At 49.9% G+C, this 14,391-nt stretch overlaps 1 protein-coding gene across 4 annotated transcripts in view; it reads left to right on the top strand.

Moving 5' to 3' along the window:
- Window positions 1-14,391, top strand: part of Prrc2b (proline rich coiled-coil 2B) — an 83,244-nt gene that overhangs the window by 46,372 nt on the left and 22,481 nt on the right. For all 4 annotated transcript variants that reach the window (XM_028756871.1, XM_028756870.1, XM_028756872.1 and 1 more), the window contains exons 11-15: window positions 935-1,127; window positions 5,593-5,908; window positions 7,782-8,032; window positions 10,050-10,245; window positions 14,127-14,343. In XM_028756871.1, the coding sequence (XP_028612704.1) occupies window positions 935-1,127; window positions 5,593-5,908; window positions 7,782-8,032; window positions 10,050-10,245; window positions 14,127-14,343 (1,173 nt within the window). The remainder of the gene's footprint in view (window positions 1-934; window positions 1,128-5,592; window positions 5,909-7,781; window positions 8,033-10,049; window positions 10,246-14,126; window positions 14,344-14,391) is intronic.

Genomic DNA, 14,391 nt, shown 5'->3' with positions numbered 1-14,391 from the left:
CTCTCTAGCTACCTGTCACAGCAGGTGTGTGTGTCTGTGTATGTGTGTGTATGTGTGTGTGTGTCTCTGTCTGTCTGTCTGTGTGCAGGCGGCAGGCATACGGTTAGCTCTCCTGTCCGTCTTTGCTGTTGACTGCCTTCCTGACACCTGTGTATACATGGCTGTGGTTGTCCCAGCTCCTTGCTCTGCCCAGCATGCCCCCCGCACCCCCAAGGCTCACAGCAGCCTGGTTGGAGACTGTCTCCTTTTCTACACTGATGGGTGTTCTATATTCACTGTGGTGGTTGTTAGTATCTGCCTTTTGCTCCATTGCAGAGCCCTGGTTGGGCACCTGCTGTAGGCAGAGCTGAGGGAAGCGGTAGTATGCCTGAGGCACAGCCATAGCTCCGCCCTTCTGTTCCCTGTGGCAGCAGCTCCTTTATTCTCTCTGAGGCCCAGTTCCCTCTCTTTGAAGATTTTTTATTGACTTTTATTTTATGAGTATTTTGCCTGCAAATATGTCTGTGCACCACATGCATACATGTATGTCTGTGAAGATCAGAAGGGGTGTTGGATTCCTGGAATTGGAGTTACAGACAGTTGTGAGCTTCCATGAGGGTGCTGGAAATTGGGGCTAGGTCTTGTGAAAAAGCAGCTCTTAGCACAGAGCCAGCTCTCCAGCCCATGTTTCCAGCTCTTTGGATGCAAGTGAACCAGCCTTGTCTTTACCATTGAGGATGGGGGTGAGTTACTTGTCTCCCCGGGCTTTATGACAGATGACTTGGTAAACACTGTGCCTGAATTTTGGCAGTTCACATATCAAGGGCGTGAGTGCAGAGTTGAAGGAATTAGTCTATAAAGTGGTATAATAGCTGGCTTCAAAATCCCCAGAGGCCCAATGGGGTCAGACAGGCCTGACTGTCTGGCGAAACTTAACAGTTGCCATTTGTCCTAGGAACAACTGGGACCCAAGGCGGCAGCGGGCGTTGTCATTGAGCTCTGCAGACGGCACTGATGCCAAGCGCACTCAGGAGGAAGGGAAGGACTGGGGTGGAGCAGCAGGTGTGTCCCGTGTCGTCCGAAAGGTGCCAGAGCCTCAGCCTCCTTCCAGGAAGCTTCACGGCTGGGCCTCGGGCCCCGACTACCAGGTACTGTGGCCCCAGGGTTTGTGCCTGCAGCCTAGTACATCCATGGGCAAATGCAAATGCATACTCTCTCCCCCTCTGTCTCTCCCCCATGCACACAGACACAGACACACACACCGACCCACGAGAGCGGTCCTGAAGGCAGTGGTGCCTCCAGCCACTGTTTTGAGAGCTTGTACTATGTCGATGTCAGCAGCTGGTTTTCCAGAAAGTGCTGGGTTATGTTTCTTCTCCTTTTTTCCTTTCTTTTTAAACTTAATTTTAATTTCCGTGTGGTATGTTGGAGGTCAAAGGAGAACTCTATAAAGTTGGTTTTCTTCTTCCATCTTTATGTGGTTTCCAGGGATCAAGCACATATTGTCAGTCTTCAAGACAAATGTTCTGCTTCCTGTGCTGTGTGCCTAGCCCTCCCTTATTTGAAACAGAATTCAATATGAAGACTGGCTGGGCATGGTAGCATATGCCTTTAGTACTCAGGAGGCAGAGGCAGGTGGATCTCTGTAAGTTCAAGACCAGCCTGGTATAGTTAGTTCCAGGCCAGCCAAGACTACACAGTGAGACCCTATCGTCATCCCCCTCCCATTTCCCCCTCCCCCCCAAAAAAATCACAAAGTCTTTTCCTGGCCGACTGAGGAGTGCGCCACCTACCTGTCGAGGCTCTCACTGCAGACCATGCTAGTGTCTGTCCAGACATTGGTGGTTTTTTTTTTTTTTGAGACAGGGTTTCTCTGTGTAGTCCTGGCTGTCCTGGAACTCACTCTGTAGACCAGGCTGGCCTCGAACTCACAAATCCACCTGCCTCTGCCTCCCAAGTGCTGGGATTAAAGGCGTGCTCCACCACCACCCGACAACATTGGTGTTTTTTTAAGAACTAGAGTCAAACCTGAAAACGTGTGCCACTGCTTCACTGTGGTTCGTACATCATGCGGCGACCCTGCTGAAGCCCTCTATGCATGATATCACCTGTGGTCTCTTGGCACCTTGCCCATCCCACAGCCTTTCCCACGTTCTTCAGTCTGGAGCTTTGGAAGAGGGCGGCCCCTCAGGCTGGCTTGGTCTCGGGCTTGCTCATGATCAGGTCCATGGTTCCCATCTTTGCCCAGATTGTCTGGGCTATTTTCTGGATTCTTCCTGGCTCTGGTGACTGGCACTTTGGTCTCTTGGTGAATGCGGTGCTGCCAAGACTTACACTGGACAGTCCTTCCTCTCCACTGTGATTGAGAGGCATGGGAAGAGCGTTGAGACTAGCCAGCCTGTTATATTTAAAACTGTGTGTGTGTGTATGTATGGGATGTGTGTGTATGTATGGGATGTGTGTGTATGTATGGGATGTGTGTGTATGTATGGGATGTGTGTATGTATGGGATGTGTGTGTCTGTATGGGATGTGTGTGTATGTATGGGATGCGTGTGTATGTATGGGATGTGTGTCGGAGGAAGTGTGTGGAGATCAGAGGACAGCTTTCTGGAGTCAGTTCTTTACGACCACCTTTATGGGAACCTGGGGACTGAACTCAGATGGGCAGACTTTGCAGCAAGCATCTTTACCTGTCGAGCCATCTCACTGACCTTGTTCATCATAGTTTCAATTTATTCATGTATTTCAGCAATTGATAAATCTCTGATCATCTGGTGTGGGGATGAAATTATCTTTGGCTTTACTCCCCTAGCTACATCCTTGGTAGCCTCTTACCTGACTTTGAGCTTTTCCTTGCTGTCTGAGGGAAAACTCATTCACTGGGTCTCTGCTGTCTGGGTCAGTGTTTAAGGACTGTGCCTCCTTTGAGTATATTTAGAATACTCATTACCATTGAGTGTCGCTGCTCTTAGGCCTCTCACTGGGGAGGAGCTGCGCGACACATGGGCATCTGACTGGTCTGTTTCCATTCCTGTCTGTATTGAAATGTAGAGGGATGTCTCTAGTTCTAAGGACCGTATTTCAGTTCTTTCTCATTACATTGTATGTGTGTGCATGCAGGAGCTCAGGGTCCGCTGTGTACCTGTGCAAGCCGGTGATCCGCCCTGCTTAACACAGGCTGTTTGTTGTTTTTTCTATTGGGTATGGCAGGCTAGCAGGCCTAGAACACTTGATACAGACAGACATTCTGTGTGGCTGGCTTTGATGTGGATTCTGGAGTTTGAATTTGGGTTGTCATGATCGTACAGTTAGCATTTTTACTGTCAGCCTTTCCTCCCTCCAGCAGAAACCATGTTGTCCTGACACTGACGCTTCCATGGTCATTGCTGTGTGCAAATAGTTCCATTGCACAGATGCCCTCCCCAGTCCTCACATGGGTCACCTTTGCTCCACAGTCTGTACCATGCCCTTATCCTATGCTCGTCCCAAACAGAGCCACCACTCACAGTGCACCCCTCGAACCCTGCTGGGCTCTGGCTGCCCACTCAGAGACTGTGACTCCCTTGTAGCTGACACACCCACCTTTTCTGCCACACCTAGTGACTTATGAGTGAACAAGAACAGTGTTGGGAATTCCCATGAGAAATGTCTCCCTCCTCGTGTCCAGTGTCCAGGCCCTCCTCCTGTCTTCTCGGTAGATCTGGATACCTGGTTTCTCCTGGCACATGCACTCAAGTACACATACCCAACAGACATAAACACATAATGATAAAAATAACTCTATGGGTATTTTGACTGCACGGCTGTATGTGTGCACCACAGACATTCCTGAATGCCCTGCAACTGGAGTTACACACAGTGTAGAGGTGAGCTGTCATGTAGGTGCTGGGACTTGAACCTGGGTCCACTAGAGGAGTCCACAGTACTTCTAACTGCTGAGCAATTTCTCTAGCCCAATAAAATAAATCTTCAGGGGAAAAAAAAACCAGACTGCACAAGGGTGGGTTGTCGGCATGGCCCAGTGGGTACAGGAGGCTGCTGCCAAGCCTGCTGACCACTCACTTGAGGAAGGGCCTCAGGACCCAGATGGTGCAGGGGAGAGTTGTACATATAATACACACACACAAGTACACATGCAGGTACATGTGCACACGCACACAGACAGACAGACATGACATTTCTTTTTTAATGTAAGGGCCATAGGGATGGCTCAGGTATTGAGAGTGCTTTCTGCCTTGCCCGTGGACCTGAGCCCAGTTCCCAGTGTCCGTCAGCTCATGCTGCCTCCAAGACACCCAGCGCCCTCTTCTGGCCTCGAAGCCGATAGCTCTCACATGCAGATACACACAGTAAAAACTGGTTTGTGAAGGCTGAACCAGAGTGTATCTGTAAGGATCAGGTGACCTGTGAGGTGAGCTGTGAACTGGGGAGTTGACGCCGTTTCTGAAGCATGGGCAGATGTTTCGTTTTGTTAAAGTGAAAGGATAGTGTTTCTTGTCCAGTACGAGATGGTGTGTTTGAACTCCCAGGCTGCACCACAGGGACTCACTCATTGGTGTCGCTTCTGAATCAGGAGAAATTGGCTGTTAGGAGGAACTCCGGAACTCTCGCCTCTGTTTGTTATATCGAGCTGTGGTTCCCCTACAGGGGGAGGCAGAGCCTTGCCTTTTGTGTTTGAGATCTTGGACTGAGGTATACAATTGCTTGGCCACCACTCAGAACAGAAACTTACTTCGTTGTGGCTGAGAATCAGCTCCCAACTTGTGGCTCCTACCGCCCCGTGCCTGCGGCCACCCCATGCCTGCGGCCACCCCGTGCCTGTAGCAGTGTTGGTCACTGCCTGCAGACGAGTAGGACATATTTCTGGTGTTGAGTTTTTTTCCCAGGCACCTCAGCACCCTCTTATATTGTAACTGACAATCAGCAGGAGATTTAGGGATGGAGAAAGTATCCGAAAGAGATGTTTGTTTGTTTGTTTGTTTTTAAAGATTTCTTTGTTTGTTTTTTGGTTTTTCGAGACAAGGTTTCTCTGTGTAGCCTTAGCTGTCCTGGAACTCACTCTGTAGACCAGGCTGGCCTCGAACTCAGAAATCCGCCTGCCTCTGCCTCCCGAGTGCTGGGATTGAAGGTGTGCGCCACCACCGCCCGACTTTTTAAAGATTTATTTACTTATTTTATGCATAAAATAAGTAAAGCTTAAGTGGAGCTTTGTGTCGCTGTCCTCAGACCCACCAGCAGAGGGCGCCAGATCCCAGTACAGACGGGTGTGAGCCACCACGTGGTTGCCGGGAATTGAACTCAGGACCTCTGGGAAGAGCAGTCAGTGCTCTTAACCACTGAGCCATCTCTCCAGCCCCCCCCCCCCAAAAAAGAGATGTTTGTAATCACGCCTTCTCATTACTGTAGACGCTTGGATTTGAGTCACAATGTAGGGCTCATGTATTCTTGTGGGGTCCTTTTGTGCCTCAGGAAGTGTGGAATCACCAGCCCTGTGCCCCTTTGAGTCACTGAGAACATCGTTTGCTGTTTTCCTACTGTCAGGCCCAGGGGGAGGGAAGAGCCATCGACTTGGGCTTCTCACCTGGCCCTCACTCCCTTCTTCTTTTGGCAGAAGCCCACAATGGGCAGCATGTTCCGACAGCAGTCCGTTGAGGACAAGGAGGACAAGCCACCCACACGGCAGAAGTTCATCCAGTCAGAGATGTCTGAGGCCGTGGAACGGGCCCGAAAACGCAGGGAGGAAGAAGAGCGCCGGGCCCGGGAGGAGAGGCTGGCTGCCTGTGCTGCCAAACTCAAGCAGCTAGACCAGAAGTGCAGGCAGGCTCAGAAGGCCAATGAGACCCCGAAGCCAGTGGAAAAGGAGGTCCCCCGATCCCCGGCCATTGAGAAGGTCTCCCCACCAGAGAACGGCCCTGTTGTCCGAAAAGGTGAGAGGATTCCCTATCCCACAGCTGGGAGTCTTGAACTGTTGACTTCACTTCACTGGCTATGAGGTAGCCAAACCTGTGGCTAAAGCACATTATACTGGGAAAAGGCAGAGACAGGATCTCTTTGAGTTAATGTCAGTTTGGTCTGTATAGAGTTCCAGGACAGACGGTATAGAGAGAGACCGTCTTAAACACACACATGTGCACAGATGTGGGCCTGGGACTTCGTCTGGTCCCAGCTCAGCTGTTTTTCTAATTTTTAATTTGTGTGGTGTGTGTGTGTGTGTGTGTGTGTGTGTGTGCGTGCGTGTGAGAGAGAGAGAGAGTGTATGTGTGTGTGTGTAGGTCAGAGGACAGCTTTGTGGAGTCAGCTCTTTCCACTTTGACGTGAGTTCAGAGGCTGAACTCAAGTCTCTAGGCTTATGTGCTGAGTGCTTTTACCCACTCAGCCGTCTTGCCACCCTATCTCAACGCTTTAAACTAGTTGGGTAGATGTCTTGCATATCTGCAAACCATTTTTTCTTCGTCTGTAAATATACCAGGCTGGCGAGGTGGCTCAGCAGGTAAGCAAGATTGCCACTAAGCCCAATAGACTGTTGGTGGGACAGACAGCTGTTCATTGTTCTCTGACCTGTTACGCTATGATGTGTGTGCGCGGGTGCATGCATACACAAATATAAATTCATTTCAAAATGTAGGGGGTGGAACATAGCTCAGTGGTTGCCCCAGTTGCTCTCATGGGCAGCCTGGGTGTAGTTCCCAGCACTCACGTGGTGGCTCATAACCATCTCTAATTCCAGATCTAGGGGATCCGATGCCATCCTCTGATCTCACTGGGTGCCAGGTACATACATAATACATGCAGGCAAAGGTACTCATACACATAAGTTAAAATAAATAAATCCCACCAAAAGTTTATATACCTGCCTTCCAGGCTGTGAGGCCTGTGTCAGGTGCCTTACTCAAAGCTTCTGGCATACAGAGATTCCATCTTGCTGCTGTTAATTACTGCAGCTATCCCTTCCCGTGCTGCCCAGCCAAATTGTGGTGGAGAGCCTGCAGAAAAAGTAGAGCATTGTTTCACAGGAAATGAAAAGGGGTCTTTCCAAATGTTAGGGTGTACTTCTCCTGGCAGTAACAGTTCCAGAAGGAGTGGCTGTAGTCTGTACTGAGCCCAGGACTAGAGACATCCTCCAGGAAAGTATCAGCTGTGTTCTGTGACAGTCCCCACAGTCAGCCCCGATAGACTCTTGCTAGCTTCAGCCCCTGTAAACTACTGTCAAGGTGTTTGGCCATCTTATGCTACCTCTGGGGTCAGAGAAGTGCAGGTGTCATGATGACTCTGCAGTTTGAGTGGAGGCTACCTGTCTCACAGTGCTTATGGCCACGGCAGTACAGAAACTGCTTTGAACATGCTGTTAGTTGGCTCTGATGAGTGCATGACCTCACTGGATCCTCCCTCAAGCCCTGTGGAGGAGGCACGGTTACTCTCAGTACTCAGACTGCTTTGAACAAGTGGGGCTGAGGAGAGGCCTCAGGCTTCCCGCCAGCAGTTGTTGAGTCTTTTGTCTGGGTAATGAATTTGCAGGGCCCTGAATTAGGGCTGCTTTCTCTTCTCAGCACCCTTATCCAGCCACACCACAGTCCTGTATGGTTCTGAGCTGACTCAACTGAATTCTCACCTGGATTTTTGTTGGGGTAGAACCTTCTAACTGCATTGTGGGAAATTCATAAGCCCAAGGAGCACTTGGTATAGGCAGCTGGATCTGGGTCAGTGTGTGCAGCAGTAGACAGAAGCACTTGCTGTTCACCACACAGTTGGCCAAACTCCTGTGAACTCACTGTGACTTTTTTTTCCTTCCCTGTTCTCTAGGCTCACCAGAATTCCCTGTCCAAGAAGCACCCACCATGTTCTTAGAAGAGACACCGGCAACTTCCCCGACAGTGGCTCAAAGCAACAACAGCAGCAGCAGCAGCAGCAGCAGCAGCAGCAGTAGTAGCAGCATCGAGGAGGAAGTCCGGGAGTCTGGGTCCCCTGCACAGGAGTTCAGCAAGTATCAGAAGTCCCTTCCTCCCCGTTTCCAGCGCCAGCAGCAGCAGCAGCAGCAACAACAACAACAACAGGTAAACTTATGAACATAACCACAGAGCAGATGCTCATCCCCCTCACAGCAGTACCCTTACGTGTCACGGCCACCATCACAGATGCCAGAGGTGACACCTCAGCACTGGGAAAATCTCCCCATCAGTAGAGGCTCTGTGCATGATTCCAACCCTTTTATACACTGAGTCCTGTACTCCCTGGGCTCCATTTGCTGCAGCTTGTGGGGAGTCTTCACTCAGAGTAGCATCCTTCTGATCCCATCCAAACATACTAGGGCTTCTGAGTCCTTCGAGGCCTTCTTCATGTCTCAGGAGTTACTGGAGAGGGACGAGTCAGCTTTGGATTGAGGGTGTCCATCTTGGAGGGTTCATGTTGGAGTGCCAGGACTCCCACTCAAACATTGCATGGCCAAGTTGGGTAATGTCAGTCAGTCATCAGTCTGTTCTCTTCTTTCATAAACTGGAGACACTGGCTGCTTGCCTCAGCAGAGTGGAGAGCTCTGGCATTGACACCTGAGAGCGTGTCAGAGCCCATGCTGGCTTCTGAAACTTTCAAAGGGGCCTGATTTTTGCTCTGGAGGGTAGCATCATAGCAGTCCCTGGGTCCTGGTGATCTCTTCTGCTGGTGCAGCCTGTCAGCAGTTGTATAATTATTGGGACTGAGTATATAGCTCACTGCCAGAGTGAGATCTCCCAGCAAGAGTAAGATTTCGGGTTCAGTGCTTTATACCCAGCATACAAGGGAGAATGGCAGCCATGTCTCTAGGAACCATGCATTTTGATGGAAACTGAGATGATGGGCTATCTGCTGGAAGCCCAGCAGCTGCCCTATAATGTCTTCATCTAAAACTGTTTCAGAATGGGTGTGCCTTAGAGACCAAGATCTCCTGGGTCTTCTTTAATTTCCTATGACCCCATCCCAGTTCCTCTGCTTTGGGGTCAAAGAAAGCATGGTATCAGTATATAAGTACACACAATCACTGGAGGCTGGAGTGGAGGTCCCAGTGGGCAGTGTTATCAGCCACACCTCCTGAGCCAAGCAGCACCAGGTGCTCTTGCTAGGGATGGGGGAGGCAGTGGCTGTGTGTCTCTCCTCAAGAGTATGTGAGATCAACAGGGCAGGCGGGCTGGGCTGGTCCAGTTCTCAGGGACTGCAGTTTAGCCAGAGGGTGTTGTGTAGACTGAGAAGTTAGATCTCATAGTCCTCACGTCAGTGAACTGCAGTGAGTGAGTGCATGCTGTGAGCGCTGTGAATTAGCTTCAGGGCTGGTTGAATGGAGTCAATGTCCCATTGCTTTATAATCACCAATGGACGCCTCAGAGCACAGCGCACCAGCAAGCTACACGTAGGCCGACTTCTTACGGTTTAGTTAGAGAGGCAGGTACTATGAGAGCAGAAGGACCAAGAGTGTTTGTGGGAGCAGACTGGGGACCTGGTCAGGTCTGGTAGCAGCTTCTTTCCAGAGGGGTGTGCGTATGCTGGAAACTCACTTTCAGAACAAAGGGGAGAAGAGCATCATAGTCCAAGGTCCAGGGTTTCCCAGGGTCTACTAAGGGCCCGTGGGATTGTGAAGCCGAGAATGGGGTGCGATGTGGAGTAGCACCAAGGACGCAAGATCTGAGAGAACCCCGTATGCTGCCGATAACCTTGTGGGATCAGGCTGTTGGGAAGAAAGCAGGGGACGTGCTGGAGGCTCTTCTGAAGCTTGGGGCCAACAAATGCAGGAAGTACACACATAGCTATAGACAAAAGACATGGCTTGCTCCTGGAAGGGAGTGGATTGATTCTGTGGTGTCGAGTCAAACTGAAACCCTCACCTGATGGGGCTCCCACAGATGCAGACAGCCCTTGTAATGACACCAACATGACTCCATCCAGCTCCGAGGGACCTCAGCCCAGAAGCTGTAACAGCCCTGGGAGCTGTAGACATCCTTCTTTCTGGTTTTCTGTTAGTGGCCTTTGTGTGCCTGTCTTGGAGGGTAGTACCCTGAGTACCTGCGTGCCCTGCCCTCGTTCACTGCTTGTCTTCTCCCCCAGGAGCAGCTGTACAAGATGCAGCACTGGCAGCCGGTGTACCCCCCACCTTCTCACCCCCAACGGACCTTCTACCCACACCACCCCCAGATGCTGGGCTTTGACCCACGGTGGATGATGATGCCCTCCTACATGGACCCACGCATCACCCCAACTCGGACGCCCGTGGACTTCTATCCCTCAGCCCTGCATCCTTCAGGTGAGCCCACGAAGCCCAGTGAATGGGTAGTGAAGGGATGTCACCACCAGTTAGACCCGTGGTGGTCCAGGCTGGTCACTTTGTCAGGCCATTTGGCTGGTCTTGAGTTTTACAAAGATAGAGACACAATTTTGCTCTTGTCAAAAAGTTACTGGGATCTGAGTGTAGGGTAGAGGCATGTAATTTCAGCACTTGAGAGGCTGAGGCGGAAAGATGGTGAGGTTGAGACCAGCCTGAGCTAAGGATTGAGACTGTCTCTGAAAAAAGCAAACCAAACAAACATTGATGGGATACGTATGCCGTGTGTGTTGTCAGCTACGGTCCCTGCATCCTAGCCGTGATGGTTTCTTCCCAAAGTCGCTCTGACGCTTTTCGCTAAAACCAGATTTGGGGTTCATCGACCTTTTGTCTTCCTTTTGTAGCTAACACTGTTGGGTGCCCACTTGTCTTTGTCTTTTCTCCTTGCTTGTAATGTTTGTGATCTTCATAGTGCCGTACATTGCTTTGTTGAGGTCACGTGGTGTCTTCTTAGCAGCAAGCCGTTTATCTCACTGTCAGGTAGTATGTACCACAGGCTAGACTGTTGGGTGGTCTCACTGTGTCTCTGTTTCTCTGTAGTCATATTGAAGTAGTCTGTGAAATTGCACTTGCCAATTGTGTTTTACAGATATCTGTATCATTCTTTTTAAAAATCTCCTTGATCAGTTACTGATGGGTGTTACGATTGCTTGCCACAGGATTGGGAGTTTAATTTAGTGGTAGAGCACATTCTTTTAGTTTTCATGAGGGCTTGGGTTCAACTCTAGCTCCAAACATACAAATAAATAAATATCCAGTGTGGTTGTGGCTTTATAAACTTCCTATAAGGACTCTGGGGAGGGGGGGTCCGCGCCTGCTGGGTTTTGTTTTGTTTTGTGGTGTTTTTTGTTTTGTCTCTGTGTAACCCTGGCTGTTCTAGAACTTGCAGTATAGACCAGGCTGGCTTCAAACTCACAAGAGATTAGCCTGTCTTTGTCTTTGCTGGGATTAAAGGTGTTCACTGCCACAGCTGCTCTTTTGCTTGTTTTTGAGGCATGGTCTCTCTCACTGTAGCTCAGTCTGGCCCAGAACTCATTATGTATCCCAGGCTGGCCTCACACTCATCGACGTCCTCTCGGGTCAGCCTCCATGTGCTGAAATTACAGGCTGTGGCATTATACCCAGCAAACTGTCAGCTTGTGCTTCTTGTATCTGGAAACACATAGAAAGGAATTGGTTGTATTTTCTGTCTTTGCTACTTTGACTAAAAGTAACATAATTGTTCTAGGTTTCTTCACTATTTGTTTGATACCTTTTTTTTTTTTTTTTTTTTTTTTTTGTTTTGGTTTTTTCGAGACAGGGTTTCTCTGTATAGCCCGGGCTGTCCTGGAACTCACTCTGTAGACCAGGCTGGCCTCGAACTCAGAAATCCGCCTGCCTCTGCCTCCCGAGTGCTGGGATTAAAGGCGTGCGCCACCACCGCCCGGCTGTTTGATACCTTTTATTCCAGCTTTTTACTGTCTACTTTTCTGGACCCTAGTTTTTAGTAGTATATCTTTTCCTGTGTAAGAAGATGCTGCCTGCCGGGCGGTGGTGGTGCACGCCTTTAATCCCAGCACTTGGGAGGCAGAGGCAGGCGGATTTCTGAGTTTGAGGCCAGCCTGGTCTACAGAGTGAGTTCCAGGACAGCCAGGGCTACACAGAGAAACCCTGTCTCGAAACCCGCGCCCCGGGGGGGGGGGGGGGGGGGGGGGGGGGGGGTGCTACCTGAAAATCTGCAGCTTTTAAGTGCCAAAGCTTGTTCCTTTAGGTTTATTGATATGTTGGCCATTGTGGTGTTGACCTTTAATCCCAGCAAGTGGGAGGCAGATCCAGGTGTATCTCTGACTTTGAGGCCAGCCTGGTCTACATAGTGAGTTCTAGGACAGCCAGAGCTACACAGAGAAACCTTATCTTAATTGCTTTCCACCCCCGCCCCCTGCCCCCAAATAAGATTTTTTTTTCTTCACGGACTGGAGACATGGTCTAACAGTTAAGAGCACTGGCTGCTCTTTCAGTTCCCGGCACACACGTGGTGACCTCTTCTGATCAGGCCTTTATAGGTAACAGGCAAGTATTCATGTCCATGTGCATGCATGCATATGCAGGCAGGCAGACACAAAGAACTTCTTTTTAACCATCTCTATTCATCTGTGGTCTTGTGTTGTTTATGCTCATATGCCTGTCCTCCCTCCGTCCCCACCTCTCACTGCTGTTGTTGATATGAAACCTCTGAGCCTGTGCCCGCCTCCGGCTGACATGCAGGTGATCCTTCGAGATCACTTTGCACTTTGCTCCGAGTCCATTTCACAGGAAGGTACCAGCCCTGAGTAAGACAGGGTTTGCTCCCAGCAGGAGACAGGAGGGAGGAAGGAGGTTGCCCCTGTCTGCAGCTCACTCTCTGCACGCATGTCTAATCCGCCTTCTTATTTTAGTGCCTGTGTATTTTTGGAAGTAGGATTTGCTTCCCAAATAGTTGTTTTGTTCTGTATTTTCTTTTTCCCTCCACCTTTTTCTGCTTTTTAAAAAATGTGTGTTTTGGGAGTCTGAAGGTGATGAGAAGTTCTCCTTCCACTATGTGGGTTCCAGGAAGCAAACTCAGGCTTGGAAAAACACCTTTACCCATTCAGCCATCTTACCAACTCCTATTTTGTAATTTTTTTTTCTTTGTTTTTAAAGACAGGGTCTCACTGTGCACCCCTGGTTGGCCTGGAACTCACTCTGTAGACCAGGGTGACCTCAAACTCAGAGATCTGTCTGCCTCTGCCTCCAGAGTTTTGGGATTACAGGTGTACACCACTATACCCAGCAAGTGCTTAATTCCTTTTTTTAAATCATTTTTTTTAATTATTAAAATATAAATTTTAATATTCTATGTTCTTCTGGAAAGCGTCAGCTATAGTATACTACATTCATATCCATTCTGGCCATTTTAGATTTTAAGTTCAGACCTGGTGAGGACCTTTGAGCAGCATCCTCTCAGAGCCCTCCCACCCTTACAACCAGTCTTGGTTAATCTGGAAGACCTCTGTGTTCCTCTGGGAGGCAGAGAGTTGAATACACCCCTCCTTGAAACCCAGAGGAGCAAAGGTCTCCTGAGGTTTGTCCGTTTGTATCCTTCCTGGGAATTCCCTATACCAAAGGACACAGGCTTTCTAATACTCAGTAGTGTTTCAGAAGCACTGAAAGTCTTATTTCTGGTTCTGAGAGGAGGCTGACAACGAGGCCTGCAGACGTGGAGAGGCTGGAGAAACCTGATACATCCGGTAGATTGACATTTACCCATGTCCTGGTCCATCAGGGCCACTCCAGGCTTTCCCTCCCCAACAGCCAGAATTTCCAAATACAAAATGTAGAGTGTCCTTGTCCATCTTCCCATAGGGATATGAGGAAGTGGAGCTAAATCCCTGTCTAAATCTTGCTAGGAGGGTCTAAGTCAACTGAGTGCTGGGCGGCTGGTTGTTGTGTGCTGGCTGGGACTTGGCTCATCCAGTGCATACAGCTATGCCTTGTTGTGGTACGCTTGCTCACCAGCCCTACGGGGCTGAGATCTGGCTTCTGTTTACTGTATCATCATCTTTATAGTGGATTCTTGTTCTGGGAACCAGCATTGGCTTCTAGGGGCACACGCAGGTCAGATGGCATGCCTGTGGGCCAGCAGGCTCCCCTGGTCAGAGTAGGGTAAAGACTCAGTTGTTTAAGAAATAGCTGCTGTGTCCATGTGGCGTTAGGACAACCGCCTCTTTGGAGGCTATGTCCTGCCTTTCGGCTGCTGCCAAGCAGTCTGTGTTAGATGAGAGAGGTTGATCCTTTGCCTTCTTCAGGACTGATGAAGCCCATGATGCCCCAAGAGTCCCTCAGTGGGACTGGCTGTCGCTCTGAAGATCAAAACTGTGTGCCCTCACTCCAAGAACGAAAAGTGACTGCCATCGACCCAGCTCCTGTGTGGAGCCCAGAGGGCTACATGGCACTGCAGAACAAAGGCTACTCACTGTCCCACCCGAAGTCTGCTGACACTCTGGCCATGGGCATGCATGTCAGGTGAGCTTCCCTCTGTGGCTGAAGGAAGACTCCGCAGTCCCAGTGGAG

Source organism: Grammomys surdaster, unplaced genomic scaffold (assembly GCF_004785775.1).
Source record: "Grammomys surdaster isolate TR1022 unplaced genomic scaffold, NIH_TR_1.0 126133, whole genome shotgun sequence".
NCBI lineage: Eukaryota > Metazoa > Chordata > Mammalia > Rodentia > Muridae > Grammomys > Grammomys surdaster.
The sequence above is the reverse complement of the archived record's forward strand: the minus strand, read 5'-3'. Positions and strand labels throughout refer to the sequence as shown.